The sequence below is a fragment of the Cyrtonyx montezumae genome, unplaced genomic scaffold (assembly GCF_038088225.1).
Source record: "Cyrtonyx montezumae isolate F1298 unplaced genomic scaffold, pur_monq_1.0 scaffold_0, whole genome shotgun sequence".
Lineage (NCBI taxonomy): Eukaryota > Metazoa > Chordata > Aves > Galliformes > Odontophoridae > Cyrtonyx > Cyrtonyx montezumae.
In genome coordinates, this window is record NW_027071824.1 from 39,769,951 (window position 1) to 39,797,028 (window position 27,078).

General features: G+C 39.5%; 1 protein-coding gene across 1 annotated transcript in view; it reads right to left on the minus strand.

Moving 5' to 3' along the window:
* Positions 1-27,078, minus strand: part of ARFGEF3 (ARFGEF family member 3) — a 79,722-nt gene that overhangs the window by 18,239 nt on the left and 34,405 nt on the right. Inside the window, exons 6-21 of the mRNA XM_065733202.1 lie at positions 25,591-25,722; positions 23,257-23,379; positions 21,730-21,772; positions 20,684-20,762; positions 18,520-18,624; positions 16,157-16,481; positions 14,753-14,865; positions 13,106-14,016; positions 8,076-8,242; positions 7,030-7,195; positions 4,808-4,915; positions 4,339-4,554; positions 3,973-4,083; positions 2,441-2,591; positions 1,671-1,985; positions 521-654 (exon numbers count right to left, since the gene is read on the minus strand). Of these exons, the coding sequence (XP_065589274.1) occupies positions 521-654; positions 1,671-1,985; positions 2,441-2,591; positions 3,973-4,083; positions 4,339-4,554; positions 4,808-4,915; positions 7,030-7,195; positions 8,076-8,242; positions 13,106-14,016; positions 14,753-14,865; positions 16,157-16,481; positions 18,520-18,624; positions 20,684-20,762; positions 21,730-21,772; positions 23,257-23,379; positions 25,591-25,722 (3,199 nt within the window). The remainder of the gene's footprint in view (positions 1-520; positions 655-1,670; positions 1,986-2,440; positions 2,592-3,972; positions 4,084-4,338; positions 4,555-4,807; positions 4,916-7,029; positions 7,196-8,075; positions 8,243-13,105; positions 14,017-14,752; positions 14,866-16,156; positions 16,482-18,519; positions 18,625-20,683; positions 20,763-21,729; positions 21,773-23,256; positions 23,380-25,590; positions 25,723-27,078) is intronic.

The following is a 27,078-nucleotide window of genomic DNA, read 5'->3' on the forward strand; positions in this document are numbered from 1 at the left end:
AATACTAAGCCTTGGAGACAAGGATGAACCAAAAAAGAACTATTAATTTTTAAACTGAGTTAATGTTAAGTAGCACCTCAGGGAGAGCGAGAGGAAAAACCAATTAAATTTATCTCAATTTCTGCCACAGAGCAGACAACTTTTTCTGGGTTTTGTATTGCAAGGTATAAGCTTTACTTTGCTGGAGAAGAGTAAGCAAACAAATCCCACTGCTGTATTTTTTGTTTTTCAATTGTGCGCTTCATTTGCTATCCCTTATTTTATGAACGCTTCTAAGTGAATGTCCTCTGAAATGTTTCACAGCAAGTATGGATGTGGTTCTTGTCTAAAGAAAGTTCTCCATCTTTTCTAAAGACTGCAGTACTCCTACAAAAAGATCTTATTACAGTAAATATTATTTTCTTGACACCTTGAAATTTCAAGTGGAAAAATTGAAACTGTAAGAATACAAAGCAAATCTTACAAGCAGTACCGATGTATGTGAGACAGCGTGTTCCTTTTTTTTTTTTTTTTTTTTTACCTGGCATTGCGAGGGAATAATCAACTGTATCTGTGACAGAATGGAAAAGTTGGGCCTGAGAAGCCTTCTTGAGCTGGTAAAGGAAGCCTGCTAGTGCCATCAAATTTAACTTGTCAGCAGCATCTTCAAAGAGTCTGTGAATAAAATAGAAATCAACTGAAAAATTCATGACACGGAGACTTAAGTGTGTTTGTGAGAGGAAAACCTTTATGTGTACATAGCTGCTGCGTGCTGCCTCTGGCAACCCACACAGGAAGACTTTGATCCAGAAGTACTGTTAATTGGAGGGTGGGAAGTAGTAGTGTTATAGGACCAGACAGAACCCTTCCAAGATACAAATGCAGTACTACAATAAAAAGGCACTTTTTCAAAGAATCTCCACTATCCCTTAACTGTATCTTAATTGCATAAACAGTTCATGAGCACTAATTACAAAAACTAATATGCTCAGCCCTCCCAATTGAAATCATCAGAGCTCATAGCAGTTCACTCCATATGAAAAAGAAATTAATTTAACCCTTGGATTTAAAGCTCTGTATCTGAATTGCTATTTAGGAATATAAACAATAGCCATTATTTTCAACTGCAAAGAGCTCTTAAGATTTAAGAGTTAAACCTGTACCCCTAAACAAGTAAAATTCTGCATAGATTGGAGGCATGTTTCTATATAATCACAAAGAAATTTCACATGGTACAGCCAGAAGTTAACATAACTATGATTTCCTAATTCTGCTTTTCATGAAAATCTTTCTGTTGACCTGACAGTAGCAGCTGCTTTCCAACTGATGCTGGTCTTGTGACTCAGTCCCTTCCTGTCAAGACACAATACCTTTTTTTTTTGTGTGTCTGCTTTAATGAGCAAACACAATAGCAAACACATGCAAGCAATAAAACTACCATTCCTTGGATGCATGTGTTTTACTGGCAGATTAAGACATTCCCAGCCCAGTGCTTCCAAAAAGCAGGGCAAGGACAGCAAAGGTGCAGAAAATCAAGTCAATAAAGAGCTGCTGGCTGTGATATGTAGCTCCCTTGCAAAACTCAACTGAAGCAAATGACTGCAATAGATGTAAAGATCAGGCCTCACTGCATCAAAGAAAGGTCCATTTTAGTCTTGTTTTAGGAGCAGAGAATCTAGTGATGCTTCTACCTGTCAGCTTGTGTGGAGAGTGTGAGAACAGCCTTGGCAGCACTGGTCCCACACAGCAGGCTGCCTCCACGGAAGTCAAAAGCTCTGCCCTTGCTGCTCTCCTTGACGAGTTCCTGGATGGAAACTGGCTGAATAACAGGATTGCTGCTGAGGGTAGTCTCCTGCTCAGGGGACTGTTCCTGAGGAGCCTCCCCCAGCTCAGTGTCTGAGTGTGGGCCTCCAGGTGCCTGCTGTGACTGGGTGATGGTAAGGCAGGGCTGGGAGGTGCCATCACTGAAGTGGGTGTGCTCCAGAGTGCTGATGTACTCACACACCCTGAGAACGGAAGGAAAAGATGGATTAATGCCACAAAACAACAGCTCTTGTATATCTAAATCAGAGGACTCACTGAAGAAATGCTTGAATCTGTACTCAAGAGGTGAGTCAGAAGTATAGTGTAAGTAAAGCTCTCAGACACATCACAGCCTGTCACTTACATTCTTTGGCCTTCCATATCTACCCCCAGATAGCAAACAGCCTGTTGAGGAACCAGAAGTGCCATTTAAGGTTTCAGGGTCTGTTGCCTTTTGTCAGCACTGAATCTTCTAAGTATTGATTCTGTCTCTGAACAGAGTTGAAGTGATTTTTTCTCTCATAGATATTTACAGTTAATTTACTCTGTTACTGGTTATAGAGAAGACTCCCAGAATATGTAAAGCCCTTTATCTCAGTCTGGTACTTTGTAATAACATGGTGTTAATTATATTTCTTTTGGGAAAGCTGCTGAGTACCTGAACACATGAGGCCAGCAGTCCTGATTGTGGCTTCCCATCTCCAGGCCCACATTTAGGACTGCATCCATACACAAAACATGAGCAGTGTGTAGACAGACTCCCTGCACTTTTCCCATTTGCTCAAGTTTCTGCTCCACTTTCTGTTTCACTGCAGCACAAAACACAAAAAGCACATTACTGTCTCCAACTTTTAAACAAACGCTTCTATACATGGTGGTGATAGAGGTATACATCCTGAAAGCTACACCAAAATGTAGAATATGGGCAAAAGAAAAAACAAACCAGAGCTTTTTTATATAAACATAAGGCACTACTAAAAACGAAAATCTATTTGGATTGATTTTATGAAAAATCAATCTGAGACTGACAACCCCCTATCCTCAAATTCACATCTTACTGCCTACGGAACAGCAGCATTGCCAGCAATACTAAATGGTTCTTTTTTTGTGCTGGCTGGACTTTTATTTATTTATTTTTACCAAAATCTCTTTTGCAATAGAAAATAAGGTTTATGGATTTTACATTATTTCCATACAAAAGATTCAACAAAGAGCTTTTGATAATAATGTATACTCTTATCAAAACAAAACTAATCCTAATCTGAACTACAGGCATTTGGACCTCATTCTTTACCATGAAAATCTCTGAAAAGCTTCTGTTTCATGCTGCACTGGAATATAAACAAATTCTGAAACTATCCAAATCTTCCATAAAACAGATCTGTTAACCTCTGGCTACCACTACAACCTCTTCTTTGCATCTATGTGGCCTGGCCAGCCCAATTCAGTTATATTGAGCAGAGTGGTCAAAAAGATAGCTAGCCCTCAGACCTATTCAGTTTGTTTTCTCTACTGAGACACCAAATTACAGTGCCAGATAAGGTCATCAGTGCAAGAGTATATTTTGTTATGGGTTTCTTGCCATTAGAAATCAGATATTATCTGATCTCCAATCAGCCATCACAGACCTTACTGACTTTCACTGGCTGTAAAACTTCTGCAGAGGGGTGCAGAACATTTCAGCTGTTATACTTTTTAATTTTTTTTTTTTAATTTTAATTACAATTCCAGCTTCCTTTAACGTGATCCAAGACAAGTCAGGGAGAGAGGGATGCAAGTTCAGCTTATGTTATCACACAACACAGCAACAAAATACTGTTTTTCTGATGCCCTTTGATTGTATGAGTATGACAAGCTTAGGAAGTTAGGGAGTGCACGTTTGGAGAAAACAAACAAACAAACAAAAAAACAATTAGCCTACCTGTTGTTCAGCTGATTTCAGTTCCATATAAATTACAATTAACATGACATATTGTTAAGAACCTACAACAGCAAGACATTTATTGAAGCCTCTGGACTTATGTCCTGTATGCCTACAAAAGAGTAATGGTGACATCTCACCCTCTTTTGTTCTTTTGTATATGTCAAAGTACCTCCTAGCTGCATCTCTGCAGACAATAGGAGATTAGCTGGATCATTTAATCACATTGTTACCACGAGATAAGCTAGACCATTTAATCATATTGTTACCTTGAGCTATAGCATCACTGGGCTCCTGGGTTTCTTTTTCTTCTTTCTCTTCTTGGACACAGGATGCAGCAGCCATTTGGGCAAGAGCAGATGCACAGTTAGCAGCAACTCCTGTAAAGGAACAGCAGAATGTTTAACTTGCACTTCTTCCCTAACTCTAAGCAATCTGAATGACAGGTTTTTTCAAGTCAAAGTGGATGTATATGTCTATGTCATAGATAAGGTGGACTCTATGGGGAGCTCTACAGGTTCCTTGATCATCACAGACCAGAACAGGATGCTGATTTTCTCTGTCCCAAATTCATTTAAGGAAAGTTATCAACGTATTTTATGAGTCTGCCATGACAACGTACAACACAGCAGTACCTAGGGCACAGCTCAGGCGGGCTGCCCTCCTCAGTCCATCCAGGCTCACACAAATTGAGTCCTTCTCCTTTTGGTTCTGCTCTTTGGCTCCTTCTGCTCCCAGGATGAATGCCAGCCCCTTGGAGCTGCCTGCCATGCGACCAGTTAGTGGTGTGGACAAAGTGTCAATCAAGTTCTTCCAACAGCCAATTAAGAGGTATCGGGCAAAAGCTACTCCTGGAGTGAGAAATGCATTAATAATGTTACTGGAAAATAATATAACAGCACGTTTACTATCAACAGCTAAAAAAAGGAAAAAGAAGTCATGATTGTCCCCTGCATGCTGGACTGTCCAACTGATTCATATACAGGAAACAATGATACACTTCCTTCAAACCTTGAAGTGCTGATCTTAAACCCAAGTGTGTTTATGGTATAGAACAATTCAGCATTAGTAGATACACTTGTGCTTACAATATTTTCTCAATACCTGCAACAACAGAATCATCCGTCTTCTGATTTTGGGAAAGAGGAGACTGAGCTGAAGCAGATGCCATCAACTGGCCACCAACTGTACTGCTTCCCAAGCCATCGATGTCTGCCAGAACATTAAGGAAAACAACAGATTACTTATTACTCAGCAAATAAAGTAAGTATCTCTTATTGGCTCCCTGTTCAAGCAGGTTCTGGTGTTCCTGATTTCTCAGGCATGCTTTTTAGTCCCTCTTTTCTGTCAGTCTGGTAAAGCCCTGGTCTAAACGTTAGTTGTGGCACTTTATATGCAATCCATGGTATTATCAGCTTTTTCTCAGAGAGTGGAAATATCCCCACTCCCAAAAGCTCCCTTAAGTTACACAGTCAGCGTAACTCTTGGTCAATATTACATAGTATTTCTTATAGTTCTTATGCACAATCTCTGCATTTCCACGTATTTCCTTTCAAATCTTGCTAAATCCTGTAACTGTGTGTTCCCAGATTTCATAGTCCCCCAGACACACTGGGATCCTATGTTCTAAATGGAATCGTTAGTGGGTCAAACCTATGTGGGTTCAACATCAACAAAAGAAATGCAACATTTTCTGCAACATGAGACGAGTTTGCAACACAGAATTTAATATTAAGGACATTGGACTGATTCGCTTCCTAGAAGCCCATCTGTCTCTTCTCCACATGGCTATTATTTTTCCAAAAGTGTTTATTTCAGCTTCCCAACTGACCATTTATCATACAATATTTAATGGAAACACTGGGCTCAAAGCAGTCAGCAAAAATCCCTCAGAACATTGCTCTTTGATTACCAGTTAATGGCTCAGCTGAAGTCAGTTTTCTCCATGTGTACACTGTTCTAATTACTTTGCAATCAAACAGTGCATACACTCACAAAAATAGTGTATTTTACACCATTACAGTATCACAGAAATCCTGCTGTCTTTCAGCAAATCATATATGACCTTTTCTTCCCCCTCAAATGAAGCTAAGAACTGTTTTTCAGTACTTGTTAGAGGTCCTCTGGGTTTTCAGCTTCTCACTACTTCCATTTGGCATATCCCTAGCACAGCATAAATCTGAACCAAAGGGAGACCAGTGTGGAAGGCTTCCAGGATCAGACTCCACTATTTGTATTTGTTAGTGCCAAAGGCATACTGAAATGGCTTTGCTATGACATCAAGAAAACAGCAGTCTTACCACTCATCATTAACAGGTACCTAACCTGCTGTAACTGAAGCTGAGAGAACTGAAATGTATTCTGGTTCAGTATACAAATCTACCCTTCCTGTCCTCACCATACTTTCAGGAGTCAAACATTCTTCCGTACTCATTTGGCCAGAATATGCAAAACTCTCCTTTATGCATACACTTAAATGTATCCTTGGACAGATTTAAAAAAATTTCAACTTTATGAGGCACAGTGGTATTGCAAAAGTCATCCTATGGAAGCAGAAAGCTGCAGATCATTCCTTTATGTTGTGTAAACTGAAGTAGCTCAGAGAAGTTCAGTGAGTCACTTAGCCTGTAACTGACTGGAGAGCCTGGCAGCTCTGTGATTCAGGTGTATTCATTACATATGTCAAGGTTCCAGATTACAAGTCATTTTAATAAACATCATATACTTTCTAAAGGTAACCAAAATTCATGTTATTTTACACACAGGTTTTTAGGAGCATCAGTAGGTTAGTGGGTCAAATAGCATTTCTTCCTCACAACTCCTGAAGTCTATCTGTACCTCCTGAAGTAAAAGGCTTTCAGAGAAAAGAGCCTTTCAGACAAAAATAACAGAGCCATTTTTATGGCCATATCCTCATCATTCATCTCACTTAGCAAACATTCCTCTTCAGGCAATAAGAAGGGGTCTCTGCTCATTTGGGTCCTGAGACTTTGGTGCACTGCCACAACACAGATGATAACACACAAGTTGAGCCAACAAGACATTCCAGTCTATTCAGCTTTGGGCCACACTGACCACAGAGAGTCAAGACGACTACTAAGTTTCAGGGTATTTGTTTGTTTTTAAACCCAAGCTTTAAAGTTTTCTCTCTGATCCAGAACAAACACTTAGTTACCTGCCACCACTGAGTCTGTAGTTGTACATTAGTAAAACACCACTCACTACCTGACCAAACAGTTTGGTATGTAATGGAGTGAAGCAGAGTGTTACTGTAGCTTCTAGACATGATTGGAAGTTAGTTCCTACCATCATAACATTGTACTAACCAGTCAGCATGGTGATAAGTGGAAGGCTGTGCTCTTCAGGGCTTCCCCAGTATCCAGCTTCCCCTAGCATGTTCCTTTCTAGTACCTGGTGGTACAGTTCTTCAACCCAGGCTTGGGAAAATATCATCAGTACTCCACTGGACTGGACCTGCTTCATGAACTCTTTCTGCAGGCAACCACAAAAGGTAGATGTAAGACAGTTAGGACCTACAGTATGAGCTTCTAGCACTAGATCCACTCCTGAGCATAAGGTGATGCAAGAGTAGAAATGAAGTTATTCAAAACTGAGAATTAACAGGTCACAGTGTGTCTCTATGGTAAAAATGACATGAACATCATTCTCATTGGAGAATGACATGAATGAGGAGCTTTCCCTTCTCTTTTTGCAGATCATGCAGATACAAACCATAATGACAGTTCTCATACAGCAACAAAGGCACAAGCTGATGTCATGCTATTTCCACAAGGCGGAGGTAGGATCTCAACTACCTTAAAAACAAATCTGTGGCACCTAATGCTGCTTGTCCAGCAGTCTGGCACCTTTTGCATTGAACAGCTGTCACAGACAAACTGGGGGTCCAATTAGATACATCTGAACCACCTTCAGTAACACTTAGATATTAAAACCGAATTATCTTTTATTCAGACAACTCATACCTTCATCTGTGTAAATGCAAAGATAGTATTAAGCAAGTTATTATGCTCAAAAATAGTTGTAAGATGAAGGAGGTGTTCACCTTCACAGTATGGACTAACAGTACTTAATGCATCACACAGTGGTAGTGAAGATTTGTTATGAAGATGTAGTCTAATCTATCAAAATGACTGCTACTTTAATGATAATCAGTAAGCAGCATTCGTTCCTCCCTGAATTACAGATAAGCTGTATAATTCAGGTGCATAACATTTATCGTGCAAAATTTATAAGCAGTTTGCTTCATTTGCAATTATTATTTCTCCACTAGTAGCACGAATGACACTTACACGTGGGCTGTTTTATGCGGAAGGAAAAGAAACAAACATTCTTCCTGTATTCACCAACTCACCAGCAACACAGGGGCTTGGGGAGGCTTCTTCCTGTAGTAATCTGAGTTGGCCAATTTTAGGTTTAGCAGCAGAGTATAATGAGAGACCATGTAGAGACTGTCTCCATTCATCAGAGTTTGGAAGCAGAAATTTGGGTTTCCTTCAAATCCTGGTGAGTGCATCGTACCTAACAAAAACACCATGTGAGCTCTCACATTTTACACAAATTATGCCTGGAAAAAAAAGATCAGAAACTAACCCCAGCATTCCAGCAACAACAGATTGCTAGAATAGTTAATGAATCATCAGCAGAAGTTAATCTATTAAATGCACAAGAGTAGGGAGTAGAGAACTAAACAGTCCATCCATAATGCAGTGCTGCAGCACACTGAACAGTCCAGTCACAGTCCAGCCAAGAAATATGCTTAATTTGAAACACATAAGGAGCACCAGTCTACATCTGCAGTGCCAACCAGAAAGATGAGGGGCAGAGGCAAAGCCTGCATACTTATAGGAAACTGAGCTTACTTGGCATAAATGGTGCTAATGAGCGACACAGACCTTTTAATATCCCAGTAAACCTGTTCCAGCTAAATGAGTTGCTGGATGAGGACTGGAGTGCTCAGCACCTTGCAGGGTCAGGCTGTAATCAAAGAATGGCCTAGGTTGGAAGGGACTTTAAAGCCTATCCATTCCAAATCCCCTGCTGTGTGCATGGTTGCTACCCATTACATCAGGCTGTCAAAGCATCATTCTTTCCATGGCCTAGAGGTATGTGTACAAATATTTGGAGTCAAGCTTGCTGAAACCTTGTTGCAACTCCAAGCCCTGTTTATTTAGTTCATGTAACACCTGCTTTTTAGACAGCTGAGCACTTGGAGCATTGTCAGATCCATAAGCCATCAACTGTAAGCACTCAGTACTCCTGAAGACACTATCTGTACAAAACTACACCTTACAGTCATGCCCACTGGTACAATCTCTTCTTCCTAGGTAGAATAGGCAGTAGATACACTTTCCTCTGAGACAGCTGGCCTACTGCTAGAAAATAATAAATCAGGTATGAGCAATACTTAATCAAATCCCTTTGAACTATCATCTGAGCCATGAAAAATCCAGAAATGTTTGACTCCCTCCCTCCATGAACCACATCAGCTATGAAATCCATTCATATAACATCCATCAGGGGGAAATTAAGGAGTAAGCTTTCTCCTGAAGGAACATTTGTAATAAAACAAGAGAGAGCTTCCAAGGTTTTTTACATGATGAAGCACAGCTGAGTTGTTTAGTTAACTGCTGAAGTGGCTGACTGTGAACACATTCCTCCCACCACAAATCTCATGCCTGTTCTTAGACAAAATACAACAAATCATCCAACATTAAAAAAAAAAATCCACACACAGAAAAGAAGCAAATGTTTTTCTTGCCTCGTGAGGGTTTGAAAGTTCTGTGCTGCTGCCTTCTCGGACTTTCCACTGACGTCACTTTGGGGGCGTGGATAAGGTGAATAACTGTTTGAGGGTGGATTTAGAGAGAGAGTAACTGTTCCAGGGTGGGTCTAAAAAATGAACAACTCTTTCAAGGGAGCAACCTTTGTGGAAGAGGGGTGATAGGACTGTCCACACACTATAGCAACACAGATTTCTATGTGTTTTTGGTAGGTTTCTTATGGTAAATGTTTACCTACAGAGAATCTTCACCTAGTCCCAAAATAATAACCCCGTGCTTAACAGTAGGCCTGTAAGGAGCTCCATGACTCCATCACTGAAGTTAAATATGGATCTTCACACTTTGCTGAGTGGTGGATCATGATCTTGATGTAGCTAGAATATACTGATTTGATGTCTAGTATCTTAAATAAGTACCTCTGGACCTAGAATCAGCTAGAGTAATATCAACACAATGTAGAGAGTTATGTAAATGAAAATATGGGCTAAACTGCTTAAAAAAGCACACTTGTATATAGCTGCACATAAAAATGGCTAGTGCAAATAGGCCACGTATTTGAGTGTCTGGAAAAAATCTGACCCCTAACTCCTTCTAAAGGAAGGAGTTGACAGAAGCTCAGCTCTCAAAAAGAGAGGACGAGTTGATTGACAAACTTGCACTGATACTTAACAACTCAAAAACCTTGCCACTAAAAGCAATGCAATCAAAATCTGGTGCTAAAATGCTTGCTGTGATTATTAACACAATGGCACACAATTAGGGATTTGATTTAGTAGTTGGGTAGGGATAGTGATAGGAGGATGGTTGGACTAGACGATCTTGTAGGTCCTTTCCAACCTTATGAACCTATGAACCTATGAATTATTAGGATTAATTCCTTGAAACGGAATTCATGAGAAGAGTAATGTCTGAATTAAAAGAATACTGATCATCAATTTTAGTTATAAAAACATCTATCAGCATAGCAAACAGCACTTCCTTAACAGAGACAGTTCATTTAAATTGCAAGGTCAAAGAGAGCCCATGCAAAATGCAAACAATGTTTTGTTCAAGCCAAGACAATATTGATCATTTCTAGATAATTTAGTATTTTTTAGATTGACATCACTCTCCAATGTCACTAGGATCTTTTAAGCATTGATTTTATCTAGCAGCAAGCAAGGGAGAGCTTTCTGAAGAAACATTATAACCAGTTTTTAACCAACTTCCAAATCTTATTTTCCTTTAAATTCTGACTAGCTTCCTTCTCTGATTCCATTCTTATATTCCTGCATCAGCACCTCAAATTCCTACCTCTTTTCATTGTTTTTCAGCCCTACAATACCACAGTGATGTTACAATGCTGTTTAAGGATCTAGCTGGTAGGAAAGACTGCTAAACTCCACACTAACACGTTTCACCACTCCCTCAGTGTAAGAGAAATCAATGAATGAACGAAAGCACCTAAATAAAGACTCGGAAACAAAAGTACTGTTTCTGTGTGGTTTGGTCTTAGAACTACATCTGTCTCTTCTTCTCAACCTGAACCTTAACAGATATTCAAATTTCCTAATGTATTTCACAGTAATTACACATGAATAGATGCTATACATCCAAGGAGTCAGACCAGCTCCTTCAACTCCATCACATAATCTGTGCCTTGAATTTCTGGTGCTAATGAAGGAGTTCTGAAACAATAACTTAATATTCCCCTTAGAGGCAGAACTGGTGTGTCGAAAGCTCTCTAAGAAAGAGTTCCTGCCCATGGATACATTTTTTTTTTAATTCAATAGGTCTCTCTATGCAGGCATGGCTCTCATCTATACCAGTCTTCACCTCAGGAACATTGATAGACTTCTAAGGTACACGTTAAAGGATTGTTTCAGCTCAACTGAGCCCCATATTCCAGATGTCCTACTGCATAGACCTTGTATAAAAAAGAGGAATGATCTACAAAAACACTAAGATACCTCTCCAAAAAAACAGCAAGACACCTCCTGTAAACTAATACAGTGACTTGTTTTTATATTTGTCCACAATTCCTTAGTGAGTGTTATCTTCTAAGAATACTTCACCAAATCAGACTGGAAACATGGTGTATATTTTGAAATATGGGCCTGGTCATGAGGCTGGCTTTCTTAGAAATGTGAAGGGTCTTCCTCAACTCAACAATCTTAAGTCCAAGACTGGCTATCTTTTTAAGAGGAACATATGAAACAAAATATTGACTTAAAGCAAAAATGGACTACTATCCTTCTATCTTTCTCAGTGTATTAGTCATACTGAATGACAAATAAAAGGTACAACTTGCTTTAAAATCTGGAAGTCTGCTAGGTATACCTCCTTCAACACTTTAAAACCTGCTACAGGGATTTGATAGACAAAAGGTTAAGAAAAAGAAGCTGTATGCTCATCTACATACAAGCTAACAAGACACACAGGAGTCAGAGTTTTAATCCTGGTCTTTTGCTAGAGCTTCATTATTCTACAGGAAAATAAATTATTTGTGACAGGATGAATGCTTTAGAGCACCTCAATTCAGAATGAAATCAATGTCCTTTTGAAGACCACTCCTTTCTTACTAATGCTTTACTAGCACCTTTCTCAATTAGGCTTATTTGGGCAGCATTTAAACAGAAAATCAGAAATATCAGCCTATTTGTGTGGTGTTAACACATTCACCCAGCTTCATATCAAAATTATGCTGTATGAGAGAGGAGGCATCCCTTCTGACTCTGTATGAAGAATGTCTGAGAGCACAATGAATGAAGCAATGATTAGGAGAGAAGTGATGGAAAAAGCAATTGTGATGAATTAAATTTAAGGAACAGAGAAATATATTTTAATGAACGTTTCCACCTTTGCCACTGCCCAGAAAAACAAAAAGAAACCTCTAACAATATGTGCATTTGTGTTTATCTTAGTTATACTATCAACAAGACAAACTCGCCTTTGCGTAGCCTTCTTTTTTGTTTGACTGACCAAGTCAAAATCCCAAATCTAGCACTGAGAGAAGAGTAAGTATTCTATCTCTTACAAGGTGAGATCTTTTAATTATTTTTCAGTTGGTCTGGACTTGGAACTTTTAATTTCCTGACATGATATATTGCAATATAAAAAAAAAGTGAAAAAGAGGAGTTGATCCTCTCATTTTTCAATAGCTTACTGTAGTGGGATGCCTACTATCTTCTCTGGAAGGCTTGGCATTACTAATAGTACTGTGGTAATGTATTAAACTACTTGAATCCCTTTCAAAACAGGTAACAGTCCTCCCCATACCCAGTTTTCATGCTAAATGGCAGCCTCTCCTCAATGTCAGCACATGCAAATTTTCTCAACAGATCTTCACAAACCTGTGAAGAGTTATCTTACTACAGAAAATTTGATTTTACTATTGACTGAGGACATAATCCATAGTCTGAATATGCAGGCCAATCCACTAACACTTAACAATTTGCCCCACTCTAAACAGATACCTGCTGTTGCAGAGGTACGTGCTTTGTATAGCACAAACCTTCTAATTCTGGATATGTTCTCCGAAGGTGAATTCCTACAAGAGAATATGTGTACAGTGCTCTTACAGCATGCATATTGGTTGGACAGTAAATATTTTCTTGCAAACCTGAGCAGAAAGCTGAAGAGAAGTTCTGCAGTGCTCCATCCACTTCTTCTATGCTGGGCAGAGCTATGAGCCGAGGCAGAAGAGATTCAAGTGACTGGATAAATAGCCGTGCGCTCTGCTGGTCTGCTTCCTGGTTTTTCAGTAATTTTAGAGAGAGAGCAGCAGTACGTAAGGACCTGGTACCTGGACAGTCCCGTGGTGTCTGCTCCTCATCAGCCAGGGAGCAATTGTCAGAGCCTATGTCTGAAACATCTGACCTGCCAGAGTCCTTCTCTGCTGCCATGGAATACTGGTCGCACGAATCAAACTCAGTCCTAGAAAGATCTTGGTCATCTACACTGAAGTTACTTTCACTGTACCTGGATCCATAAGACCGGGTCTTGCAATCAACTGATAAGAAGTTAGTTATATCTGGATAGACTATGGTGTGGCTTCTCTGAACAACATCTGGTTGGTCAATGGTTTCTGACTCTGGTTCCCTATAATGAATCTCTTTGCTTTCAGGTCCAGCTGGAGACGGTAACGAGTTTTTTTGACTTTCCAGATTATCCTCCGGAGTTGTCTGTCCCATATCTCCTTCCAAAGTGGTCTGACCAGTGTCTGTGGTAACACTAATGCTAATATCAGGACTTTTCTCATTTCCTGATTCCCAGGCAGGATTTTCTGAGGATAGAATGCGCCTCTGCCACCTGAAGTCAGCATCATTGATCTCCATGGAGTCCCTGCTTGTCTCAGTTCCATCCTTCAATTCATCCAAGCGCCGGAGGAGTAGATGGACCTGCTCCTCACTAAGACCCCTGCCTTGGCTTAGCTCATCCAGTGCTCCAAGCAGGGCAAATACGCAAGACACTGAAGCATAGCATGCTTCAATACCACCCTTGATGCACGCTTCTGTCATTCCATCCATGATACTACAATTAAAACAATGTTTACTTAAGTGATGCAGCATATATAGTGAGCCTGACATTATCATCAAACACTATCCCTCCAGAATTAGGAAAAACAGAAGTGGAATTAACCTGTAATACTACTTCTGAGAAAGACAACTAGAATCACAACAAATAATTACATCCCAGTGCAAATATGGCATTTTGTAAAGGGAGTGTGAACCAGGAAAATAGTCACTGTGCATTTTTACCAGCATGTACAATGCATTTTCCCATACAGACAAGCACTTACACTGAAAAACAAAATAAACAAACAATCCTCCCCTCCCCCAGCTGAAGTTAAATTATGTGTTCCTGAAAATTATCAACAACATAGGGTCTTCATGAGAATGGAGAATGCTTCATGCCCAGTCTGACAATTTGGATTGTAATTTTGGACTACCTCCTTTGACTTCATCTTGGAAATGTACTTCTAAATAAGCATGATCAGTTCATTGCAATGTTAGGACCCAAATCCAAGAATTTCCAGCTGTAAAATGATTTATATGGGTATTTTTGAAAACTCCTCAAGGTGGTTACTTCTACAAATAGTCCCAGATTCACTAAAAATCAGTAAAAGCTTTTACCCATCATATTGTTTCACAGCTTATTGAACGTGGCAGATACCCTGGCTTATACATGCGTATGCTTCTGAAGGTGCAACTATTTAACTCTCTTGTGCATGCAAGTTTAAGAGCCTAAAGGAGGAAACGAAGCATACAGCTTGAGAAGATCCAGATGGGACTTCCTTTTAGAAATAGATCTCTTCCTGGATTCTGACTCAGAAGAGCAGGGCCCTGCCAAATCACAAAGCCTCCGGGGACTGCCAAGTATCTGAAAGGAAAGGAAAGGAAACAGAAGTTACTAGAGGGTAATTTAAGTGTTATTTAAATACAATAAATGAGTCATAGTTTGGCCAAATGCTGGAACATGAAGCAGCAGTACTGCAAATTCTCTCAGCAAATGAAAACAGCATACTGAAGTTCTATTTATTAAAGCTATCCTTCCTCTTTTTAAAAGGAGAAATCCTTATAGAGAAAAATGGCATTTATAACATGAATCACATATAGATTGTTGTCTAGTGCTTTACATTACTGAGTATGTATCAACTGAACTGCAACCAAGACAATCTAAAATGCCTAAATATACAAGTATACTGCATTATATTACATAGTGAAGGGGGCTTTGCTCTTCAGTCAACAGATTACAAAATGGTAGTCACACAAAAACACACAATGTGAGTAGAGAAATGTACTAATGAGGAGAAGGAGGTAACAGATAGATCCTCATGGTAAAAACACTAAACTAATATTTTCCTAAAATATCTTAAAAATGAAACACAGATTGTCATTTTACTATTGTTTAAAATTATAGGAAGGTATAAGCACCAGAATAACTGGGAGTTCTAACAGCAACCCGTGGGTAGCTGTGGTGTTAGGAGGGATCTTCAGACAGCCTCTTTACACACAAGCTAGAACAGAAGTCCTCTAATGAGACCACCGTTCATACAAAGCTGTTTTGCAGCCCACAATATGAAAAGAATGCAGCTGATGTGAATGTGCTGTTCAAAGAAGCCTCGCAAGCACTGTCACAGGTACAGGGTGACAGGCCACAAAGGACAGCTCTTGACATAGCCACTTGTGACACTGGCAGTTTTCTTTTGGCTACTTAAATACAGCTCAAGGAAACCATACTTCAAAAATCTGGCACATAATCAAAGCATACATTTGCCTTAATGTCAGGAACACTACACTGTGAGGATGCATGTCTTCTAGCAAGAACAGGGAATGGGGAAAGATGCCAAAGGAGTTGAGAACAGAATCACTACGCTGTATCTCATCCAAAAGAGCAGTCATGACTCAGTGATAAGACCAGCTCCAAGCACGAACACTGAGTTGCCATAGCAGCTTGCATTATGGAGACAAATATAGCTATTACAAATCTGTAAAATTAAAAATATTTGTCAGAGTAGCTTTGATGTAAAAACTGTACTCAGAAAGGGCAATTACAGCATCACTAGCACTAAAATATGGAATGGACAAGTATGTGCATTTCAGCAACATTTACTATTAAATTAACATTTTGCTTTATTTGCATGGATTTGCACCTGGACTTTACATCCTACCTCTTTCATAATTTTGATGGCTTCTACTCGGTGCTGAGGTGGTGGGTAAAGCAATATCCGGTGATAGAGAGACTGCAGCACAGGCTTCATGGATTCCACTGTCCCCACCAGCCGAACCAGTTCTGCAGCAATATAGTATATGGTCCGTGCAACAGGACCGCTAAGGGCAGGTGCTGTGGATGAACAGCCTGAACCCCGGCCGTGATCAGAGACCCCTGAGGAAGGTGAATCAGCTTCAAGACAGATGCTGCTGTGGGCAGAGGTGATAGTTTTGTCATGGATTGGATTTCCCAGGATTACTACTAGGGCTGGACACAGTTGCTTCCTGAGAAAAAGAGAAAAAGCAGCAGAGGGTAACTAGAAAAATCTCACAGGAACAGAATGAAAATAGCCCATAGTTAAATGCAGAGATTAGACTGAATAACAAACTGTGAGGCCCCCATCTCCCAGGCATCAGCGTGCTAGCACATACAGAAATACTTTTGGGGGGTTTAGAAACATGATACCGATTTTGCAAGTTCACACCATGCTGTGTCCTTCACAGAACAGCATTCTCTGAAAAGCGCTCTTTCTTTAATTAGCAACAACATACCTCAAGGTAGAAACACCAGGTTTCTGCTGGCAAGCGTTTCTTCTTCTACCCAACTTGGGAACTTAAAAAAAAAACCTGACCAAATGGAAAACAATCTCTGCTAACTACACAGTTTGATGATCCATCAGTGATCTGAACATGCATACATGTAACTAAGCACCCCTAGTTGAGAGCCTTTGTGTCTCTGTGTTGATGGTTTTTGACAATGTAATTGAAGTTCTCCACAGTAGTTCCAAGTATGCAGTGTAAATTCTTATATGCCACTAAACACACCATCATTTCTTAAAATGTCTTTCTGCAGGAACGTTCAAGTAATTTCACACCAGTTGATCACTTCTCTTCCTCTTCATCCTCCTCACCAACATGGTGGAACCAGAGTCAAAACCAACTGAGTCCTCTGCTCATTTAGCTGTTATTTCAGCCTTGCCTGTATGTACTTGCCATTTTACTCTAGCCTGCAATACTGTAACTTAAAAAATTCAAGTGCTATATGAGAAAGCAATCCCAAACCCAATTTTCAATCATGTGCCTCAGAGGCTCAGCCAGCACCTAGTGCAAGCACCCAGTGACAAGTAATGCTTCAGCATAAAAAGTAAACAGGTACTTAAATCTTATTTCCCAAGATATTTGTGCTGCCTAGAATTTTCACTGCTTCTCTTAGAAGCGTTTACTAAAACTGTTAAGTCTCCTGAAGTCACAGTATGAAAATAATTTTTTAAAATAGTTAAAAGATAATGACTTTGGGTCTGCTTATTCTATTTCTTTAAAACATAACCAATTAGGGACATTTCAAAATGTTTTAATTCACTGCCTCAAAGCAGGCATAAGTACAGGTTGCAACAGCAACATATTCCCCACATTAGTCCCATTGAAGTGCTTCTGTATCAAACTATGGAGAACACTCTGACAGATGAACAGAGCGCTAAATCTTTTTTATCTTCTAAAGAACAAAGGCGATTATCAGTCTGGCTCACAACTTCACTAGACAGTTAATGGATTAGGGAATGCATACGCTGCTAAAAACTGCAGACATCACCTTAACTATAAATTGTTCCATGTCTTCCCTGCATTTATTTTATTCATCTTAAGCATGTGCCTGGAGAATACATACTCCTTGGTAGCAAAGCAGGTTTAAAACGTCCTGCCCCTCGTGCCTTGCCCTCATGATATGCAAGCACAAATACAAATCTCTGCAGATTTGTAGTTTAAACTGGATCATCAAAATAACATAAATTTAAATAACACAGGAAGTATTTTCTTTTAACTGATCATTTCAGTGACCTTGCTTACAAGATGACCACAAAAACAGACACAGAAGATTAAACAAAAGATTTTTTGAAATACAAGGGAAGAAAGTTCTAAAATGCCACGAAAGAGAGAATGCTGTAGCTCCCAGAGGCTTCAGTACATGCTCTGCATGCAATGCTGCCAAGTGTTATCAACCTGAAAAATCTCCCTAACTTGCAGACACTGAACATCAGGTTATGCAATTTTTTCCTGGGACAGCGAACAAAGACCTTCTGTACACTGCACCTTTAGAAATAGGGCCAGAATAATACAATTCAACCTCAAAATCACAGGATAAAATTTGAGCTTGAGGTCCTATGAAATCTTGTATGAAGTACAGAACAAACTGACAAAGGGTTAATACAGAGCTCTGCTCTTATCCGATTATTTACTGCAGGTTTGTTTGCATGGGTGGCGGTGGGGAAAAGCCCTTCTATAGTTACTTATAAATAGACTACTTGTATTACTCTTCATATCTACTCACCATATTAGATCAGTGAATCCTTTGTGCTGGTGCATACTTGGAGAGGAGCTGTTTAACATGGAGAGGATGCACTCCAAATAAAGAAGCTGAAGTTGCCGATTGTCACTGGCAAAAAGAAGAGATGCCAGTCATGTCACATTGAGACAAAGATTACTTACTTATTTTTAAGAAACTACATTGGTTTGCTTGCAAACCATAGCACGATTTACAGCAAAGATTTATTTTGCTACTCCCAATGGATTTACAATGGTATGATTGCTTTTATCACCCCATTTAATTTGTACAGTTCATGTGCAGCAATCTACTACTTTTTGTAGGGAACATAAAGAAAATAGGTTTAATTCATCAAACTTCACAGTAAGAAATAAGAAATTGATGGCAATAATTTTTCAAATTCAATCTGAAAACTTGAGGTAGAAGAACCTCTTAAAAAAAAAGGAAAAAGCGATGACCAGAGGCATTGGAATAATCAACTTCTTCAGGCAATCTGAAGGGCATTTAGACTTCTTTCTCCTAGATATCTTTTCTGTTTCCTTGATGAAAACCCACAGTAGTTGCAAGTCAATGTCTATAGGCAAAATCTTACATGATTACACAACCCCCTTTCAGAACCTTGTCAGACATTCTATAAATCAAATGCAACATAATCTTGAAGAGGAAGAATGTGAAAGATCATGTAGTCACTTAGTATCAATGTGCTTGTAATGTACAATGTACTTGTACCTATTCTCAGAACTAGCTGCAGGATTCAGGAGACAAGAGAAGTTGAGGTCTGCCATTTCCAGTGTTGGTGGCAACACTGGAATATCAAAAAGTTTGTACCAAGTGACTCCTAGAAATGCTTGTACAGGAATAGGAAGAACACAATACCTGAGTTTGTCAGGAACTACTGAATCAATGTGAGGCTGAAGGTGACAGTTTCATGGATCACATCATTACTGATGATGAGATGTGATTTTACCACTATGAGCCAGAGTCAAAAGGGCAGTCCACGGAATGGTGACATGAATTCTTCATGAAATTCAAGATCACTGAATCACAGAATGGCCTGGATTGAAAAGGACCTCCACAAACATATAGTTTCAACCCCCCTGCTGTGGGCAGGGTCACCAACACTGCAACGCCAAGATGCAGCCATCAGCAGGTAAAGGTAATATGCACTGTCTTTTGGAAAAGCAAAGAGGTGATCCTTCTGGATTTCCCAGAACCTGAACAAACAGTCAACTGACTACATGGTGATACTGACTAAGCTCATGAAGGCTTGAACTTCCAGAGTCAGGTCAGAGAAGATGACAGCCTCTCTCTTGCAACATGATAATACCAGGTCCCACACCAGTTTGAAAACTGTGGAGTGTGCTGCCAATCCTGGCTGTGTGATCCTTCCACACCTACCATATAGCCCATTCACTCAGGTTGATCAAAAATGGACTGTGTGGGCAACATTTTCCTAGCAACAATGCCATCACAGCAGCTGTGAAACAGAGGGTCACCTCTGCTGGTACAGATTTTTAGAAGTACAGCATGCAGGCTCTTGTCCCTCACTGGCAAAAATGCATAGATAACAGTGGTGAACATTGAAAAATAGGTATTTTTTTAGCTGAGAATTTGCTCTATCAAATAATGTTACTGTGCTTCTTGAGCATCTGTTGCAGTTTCTATGGAAATAAATAGGAGACATTACTTTCAGAGCAACCTATGCACGACAGTAGGTAAAGAAATCTGTGAAGAATGTTTGTATTTTAAACAAAATTGAATTTTCTGTCAGACTGTCTCAAAGTGTTTTGCTCACCTAGATATTATAATTTCCACTACATTTCACCACATGCCCTGTAATTGTTCTCTTTACAATGATTGCTTTCATGACACCCAGAAACCAAAACAGAAAACCTGTCCATTGACAGACTCTTCACTACTGAATGGAAGTTACTTACAGACTAGATTTTTTGGAAGCTCTTCAAAGCAAAGCAGCACATGGAGAAGTCAAATTAGTTTCTCGTCTCAAGTGAGAATTAAATAAGCACATTATGAACAGTACTTCTTCTCACAAACAGTTTAATCACAGTTTTGCTCCATAGTCTCAGAACTATGACAACATAATCACATGTATCAGTGAAACTCCCAATCTCCAGGTAACAGGTTCAAATTATAAACTGAAATAACTCACTTTATGACAGCCTGGAGCTTCTCACAGAGCACAGTGAGGACAGATACAACATCATCACAAAGAGACTCAGCTGAAGTACCTCCAAAAAGGACAAAGATCAGAAGCATTACATATATGCAATGGGATTACAACCTCAAATCACTGTGTGGACTTCCAGAGTTAGTCAAAGCTTATAAACAATAAGCAAGGCAGCCAAAATTCAGGATGCAGAAGTAAAAGTCCTATACTAGAAACTGATCTCCATACAATGACAAAGCAGTAGTAATAAATCCGATGCTTATGTACATTTAGAAAAGGTTAGCTGAAATTCAATTCAGGAAATAAAGTAAGCAAATAATAACAATAAAAAAGGGACCAGCTCCAGTACTTCTCTGGGGAGCTAAACACCTCAGCATCTCTCCATGCAGTTTGTCTTTCCTCCACAGAGATCTTAAAAGGGGATTGTTGTTCATTTTCAGTATTTTAGCCTCCATCCACACAAGTTCTCCTGCAGAAATCCAGTGAGAAAATTCAAAAGCAGGGAATATTTTGAACTATCAGGGAAGAGAGTGGATGGTAAGTCAGAATAAGAGTGGAAAAAACATCTCTTGTAAGGTTGTATGTAATTTGACAAGTGTGAACTTTGCTAGTAATGTGCTTTCAAAAGCTGCCATTATATAAATGCCATCCCTGGCCCAAAATACAGTAAACAGAGTCATTTTCAGATTCCACATCCTGCTTTATGAGTCTGCTTCAATTTGGGAATTCACTTATTAACTCCTCCACAGTACTGAAACACCTTAATTACAGAAGTTAGCACTGTGAAACCATTTAAAACTATGTGGAGAGCAATGCTGTTAACATGGCTCAAATGAAGACACTACTGGAAATATCAGAAGCTAACAGGGCTGTTCTTTGCACAAGTAACACAGACAGTAACAAGCTATGAAGAAGGTAAGAGATCCTGAAGATGGAATTACTGTGATATCAACAGTCGTGCTGAAGAAAAGAAAGTGAAGTATTAATAAGCTGGATTGAAGGAGTCACTAAAAAACTTGTACCAATACCTTGACTCTTGAATTTCTGCAGGGCCTCATTATTTTCAATTGTCTGTTGAGGAAAGACACATGTGGTATAATCAGTGCATGTAGTAAAAAAGCCACTGTACAAGCAATGCTTTAACAGCAGAGCTTTCTTAGCAAATCCAAGCACTCTATCTGTATTTCTTTTGTTGTTTAAGTGAAGCTTTTGCATTAAATTTTCAAAAATTCCTTAAGAACTGTTTAAATAATTATTAGATTTAATAAATTCACATATCATTTAGCTGAACTAGGATTTGTAAACTCGAGATGTAAAGGCATTTCTTTGTAAAGGGATTTCCTATGTCTATGAAAACACAGTAATAACTAGGCACATAGGTCCTACAGAAAATAACTGAGAAGAAAGTACAGTTAAGACTTCACAAGGTACTTAGAAACCCAAATCCTTTGAGTATTGGACAGTTTATCTCACCATCATCATTAATACAACAGTGCCAATGCACAGATTAACGACAGTCAGGAATTGGAAATGACCTCTTAATATCATTTGGCTAGCTGCTGTATAGAACTTCCTTCTATCAATGCAGCTTTCACATATCTTCACCTACTTTGCATTTAGAACTAACAAAATTCAAATTTCAAATCCAAACTCAAGTTCAAAAACTACAATTTCCTTTTTTTCTTTTTTTCCTAAATATAATGGGCTAGTAAAATGAGCCTACTTAACGCCCAGAGAAGATAAGTTTAAGTAAACCTATGAATTTGGTTCCACAGTTGCCTATTAGGATAAAAATAATCTAGTCCAGCAATCCAAAACAGAAGTGGTCACCTTAATCCAAAACAGGTACAGGGAAAAGAATATGCACAAATATAGTCCCCAAGGTTTTCTAATAAATAGATACTGACCTTTACAAATGGTAATTTTTTTGTTTATATACAAACAAGCATAAACAAATTTAAGAAGCCAATGTCATATCATACATGCCCAGAATGTTTACAGTTTTGTTGACCATGTGCTGGAATTTCACTCAAGCAACTCTCATGGATTTTAATAATGCAATAAACAGAACTAACGTTTTTGTCAACAGCTGAGCAAACAAAGGATTCCATTAAATTACCTTCATTAAAAAAGAGTAACAATAAAAAACTCAATTACACTTTCAACAGCTGAGAATTTGTTTGGTTTATGTAAATATCTGTAATGCAGAATATTTTGGCAAAAGGATTTCCACAAATCTCAGTAAACAAGCGAACAAAATGAAAAATAGAAAAGGTCAAGGCAGTCTGACATCAGAACTAAGCCTCTTTCACTTAACAGAATGAGAACAAAATCTAGCCAAGTAGGGCTGCCAATGTGAGAGTCACCTTCCTGATAGACTGCTCTGAGGCAGGCACAACATCAGAGCCCAACAAAGCTTCCAAATGGGATTAGTTGTGGAAGTTGGAAATAAAATCCATAAGGCACAATAAGTGAGTACAACACACTGCATTCAGAGAAACTAAAAGGTACTCAGCTATTGATATGGAACCATTTATTGATGCCAGAAGGCTCACCATATTTTCTTGCTTTTGGCGTAACTGTAAAGTCAAGTCACTCAACATTTGGCTGAGGGTTGCCCGCACAGCGGTGTTAATGCTCCGCTGGTGACAGCTAGATACATATGTCTCAATGCAAACCTGATGAGGAAACAAGATAGCAATACGTAGATATTAACTGTAACTTACCAGTAACACACTTCAAGAGGATACCAAGGTCTCTTGCATGCAGATAGTCAGCCTTCTTTGCTATTCCATATTGCCTTATTAGCACATGAAAAATTTTCAGCAATATGGATAACTGAGTAAATAGCACCGAGAAGCAATATGCAGCTCATCAGTTAAATAGCCTCACAGCTGCAGGAATGGTAAGGCAAAACTGGCAAAAATCTTCCCCTTCTGTCAAGCCCAACTGAGTTTGGCACTTGCCTCGCACTTAAAAAAAAATCCTTTAAATGTTAGTTTGATTGTTCTTTTCTATATACTTGTTTGTATTTGTAATCAGCATGAGGGCAAATTGTGCCTCACCAATCTGGTAGCCTTCTACAGTGCAGTGACTAAATCAGTTCACAAGGGAAGATCAACCGATGTCACGCACCTGGACTTCTCCAAGGCCTTTGATACAGTCCCATAAGACACCCTTATCTCTAAATTGGAAAAATATGGCTGTGAAGGGTGGACTATTTAGGGTCTAGTTGGACAGTCACAGCCAGAAGATTGCGGTCAACAGCTCTGAGTCCGAGTGGAGCCTGGCCATGAACAGTGCACTTCAGGGGTCCATCTTGAGACCCGTGTTTTTCAACATCTTTACCAACAACACAGACAGTGGGACTGAGTGTTTATGGATGACACCAATCTGAGTGGTGCAGCTGATACAACAAAAAGAAGGGATGCATCCAGAGGGACTTGGACACACTTGAAAAGTGGGCCCATGTGAGCTTAACAAGGTTCAACAAGGCCAAGTGCAACAAGCTGCGCCTCAGTCAGGGCAATCCCAGTCATGAGTAAAGACTGGGAGAAAAGTCCTTTGGGTTCAGCCCTGCTGAGAAGGACTTAGGGGTTCTGATGAAAGTAAAACTTGACAAGAGCCAGCAGCGTGCACCTGGAGCCCAGAAGACCAGCTGTATCCTGGGCTGCACCAAAAGAGGAATGGCCAGCAGGGACAGGGAGGTGATTGTCCCCCAACTGCTTTACCCTCATGAGGCTCCACCTGGAGTACTGCTTTCAGGTCTGAGGGCCCCAGCATAAGTAAGATGCAGAGCCATTAGAGTGACTCCAGAGGAGGGCTATGAAGATGACTGGAGGTTGAGACAGTTGGGCTGCAGCACATATGTATACACATATGCAGTTATTATTTAATATGGCACACATATGCATCTGAAAGCCTCTAAATAAATGGCTTTTCTTACTACAGAAGATACTACTGTGATTAACCATAAATTACATAAATGGCTGCCTTTAAAATACTGGCAATCAACCTGAAGACTCCTAAGCTGGGAGAACACCAGTGAGAAGCCTGCACGAAGGAACATCATTCATCATGTGTCATCTAGTTCCCAGCTCCATGCTCAGTTGTTTGCTGTTTTTTGACACTGTATTGTGACCAAAATTCTGCTGGACTCTTGCCATAAGGTGTTGCACAAATAACTACCAAAGCATAATACAGCTGGGATCGAGGGAATGTACATTGGAAATTGCAATCCCCATCCTTCATCAGATTTTTTCTTGGGAGAGGTTTCCTACTGAACTGTTGTAATCACTGCAATTTCTTAAGCTACAAAATGGGTAATGTCGATGCCTTGACACAGTCTCATAGGTTTTCAACAACTGTGGAACACAATCTTCTGAGACTGTAAACTGAAGAAGCACTATAGAAGGGACTGAACCAACACTATGACTCAATTCGTGTTGCTCTTTCTTAAGATTCTAAACCCCTTCCAAAACAAATGATTTTATTGATCTTGAGAGCAACAGGCATGTGAAGGTGATTTTGTAAGTTAAAAATAAGGACCAACTATTCCCATCATTCAGCTATCTCCCAAACTCCAGAGAACAAAGAATCCTAAAGCCTATTAACCACAAAGAGCCCTTCAGAGAGGCCAAACTATTCCAAATGCTGCTGAGCTGCTGGCAATGGAAGCACAAATGTTCACAATCTAGATCTCTTTTTCTAGAGTTCCTGAATTAATTGATGGAATGCCATTCTCAGAGACAGGCTGACTTTCTGGTAAGAGCATGGTTGATATCATCTTTTTCTCCCCCCTCCGCATGCCTGCTAAAGAGCAGCAGTACTGTCCACTTGAACACTGATCTTATGGAAGGCCTGTGTTCTAAAATGGCTGGGCAAGGTACCTTTTGAAAAGCCACTGATGAAGGAGCACCAGTACAAATTCGAGAGCTCAGGGCCCCAAGAAGGTATGCAATGGACATTTTGATCATTTCATGCATTCGGGGACTTCCAGCTCTATTGCATGCAAAACACAACTAAGAGCAAAACACAGAAGGGTTAGCTAATGAAACAACAAAATCAAACAAAACAAGATTTCAAAATGTAGATGGGAGTAACAAATACACATGAGAAACAACACTCAGATCATGAATTAAACTTTCTTGTAGTGGTCCAGGCAAGCATGGGAAGTTGCACACAGGAAGATTTAATCTGTTTTCATTACTTACAATACTTAAACCATATAATATAGTACTCCATGTTGGATGCTTCATTTTAGGCTGAAAATATTCAGTAAGATTCGTGGTGCCACTGATTTATACACATGAATGGAGAATGAGTAGACAGTGCAAAACAACCAGCTGGTAGCCCAGTTTGTCACAGTGAATCCTCATACAGAGGTCCAGCAATAACACAGGCAGCATCTTTCCAATCCTGCAGTGGCTTTTACTATGCTACAGAGGGCAGGCTAGGAAAAGTAAGGGACCTGGAAAGAAATGCCAAATAGCAGGTACAGCAGAGTGCGTAGCTTCTCTCTACCATCTTTCCATTAGAGAAGTCAGAACAATAAATGCTGGGGCTAAACAAATGCTGAACTCAGAAATCATTATCTGTTTACTACTGCTTATATACTGTAGAATTCAGGTACAAAGGAATACTGAGTCCAATTGATAAAGTCTTTGCCTTACCTGAAACTTAGCTGAAAGGAACCTAAGGAAGCATGTATGTGCTTGAAGGGATTTGCAAATTAGAGAGAGGTAAGCATTCAGTGAAACATTTTCTCAAGGATTGTGGGGAAAACTCCTGTTCCTCCAAACACACTAAATAAAAACATTTGCATTCTCTATCACAGTTCATTCTAATTCCCTAAAGGATGTAAAAGTTTTGTTTGTTTTGATGGCAGATCTCATCAGCGTTCATCAGCGATCCTACTAATTTTAAAAGAAAAAAGGAAACTGTCACTGTAACTCATACCACTATACTAGCAAAGGATGGACTTCTGGGAAGTGAACTGCAGGTGCCAACAGCAGGGTTCAACTCAATTTATGAAAAAACATTTTCAGGATGTTTTAAATGAAGAGAAGGTCTATTTTTAACCAAATTTACACAGAGAACGAAAATATGATTTCTGATCACAGAATTGTAGGGTTGGAAGGGACGTTCCTCCACATTTGTGTGGAACTTCCTATGCATTAATCTGTGGCCATTTCCCATTGTTCTATCTCCACACACTGCAGAAATACAGAGATACAGTTTATAGCACACAGAACATGACTTGCAGATCATTTTCCTCTAGTCTTGAGCTGAAATCAGAAGGGTTTAGAGCCATTAAATGCTTTTCCCAGCACAACACTTTGTCTAAGTTGGAGCTCCTTACTTGCAGCAGAGATGGA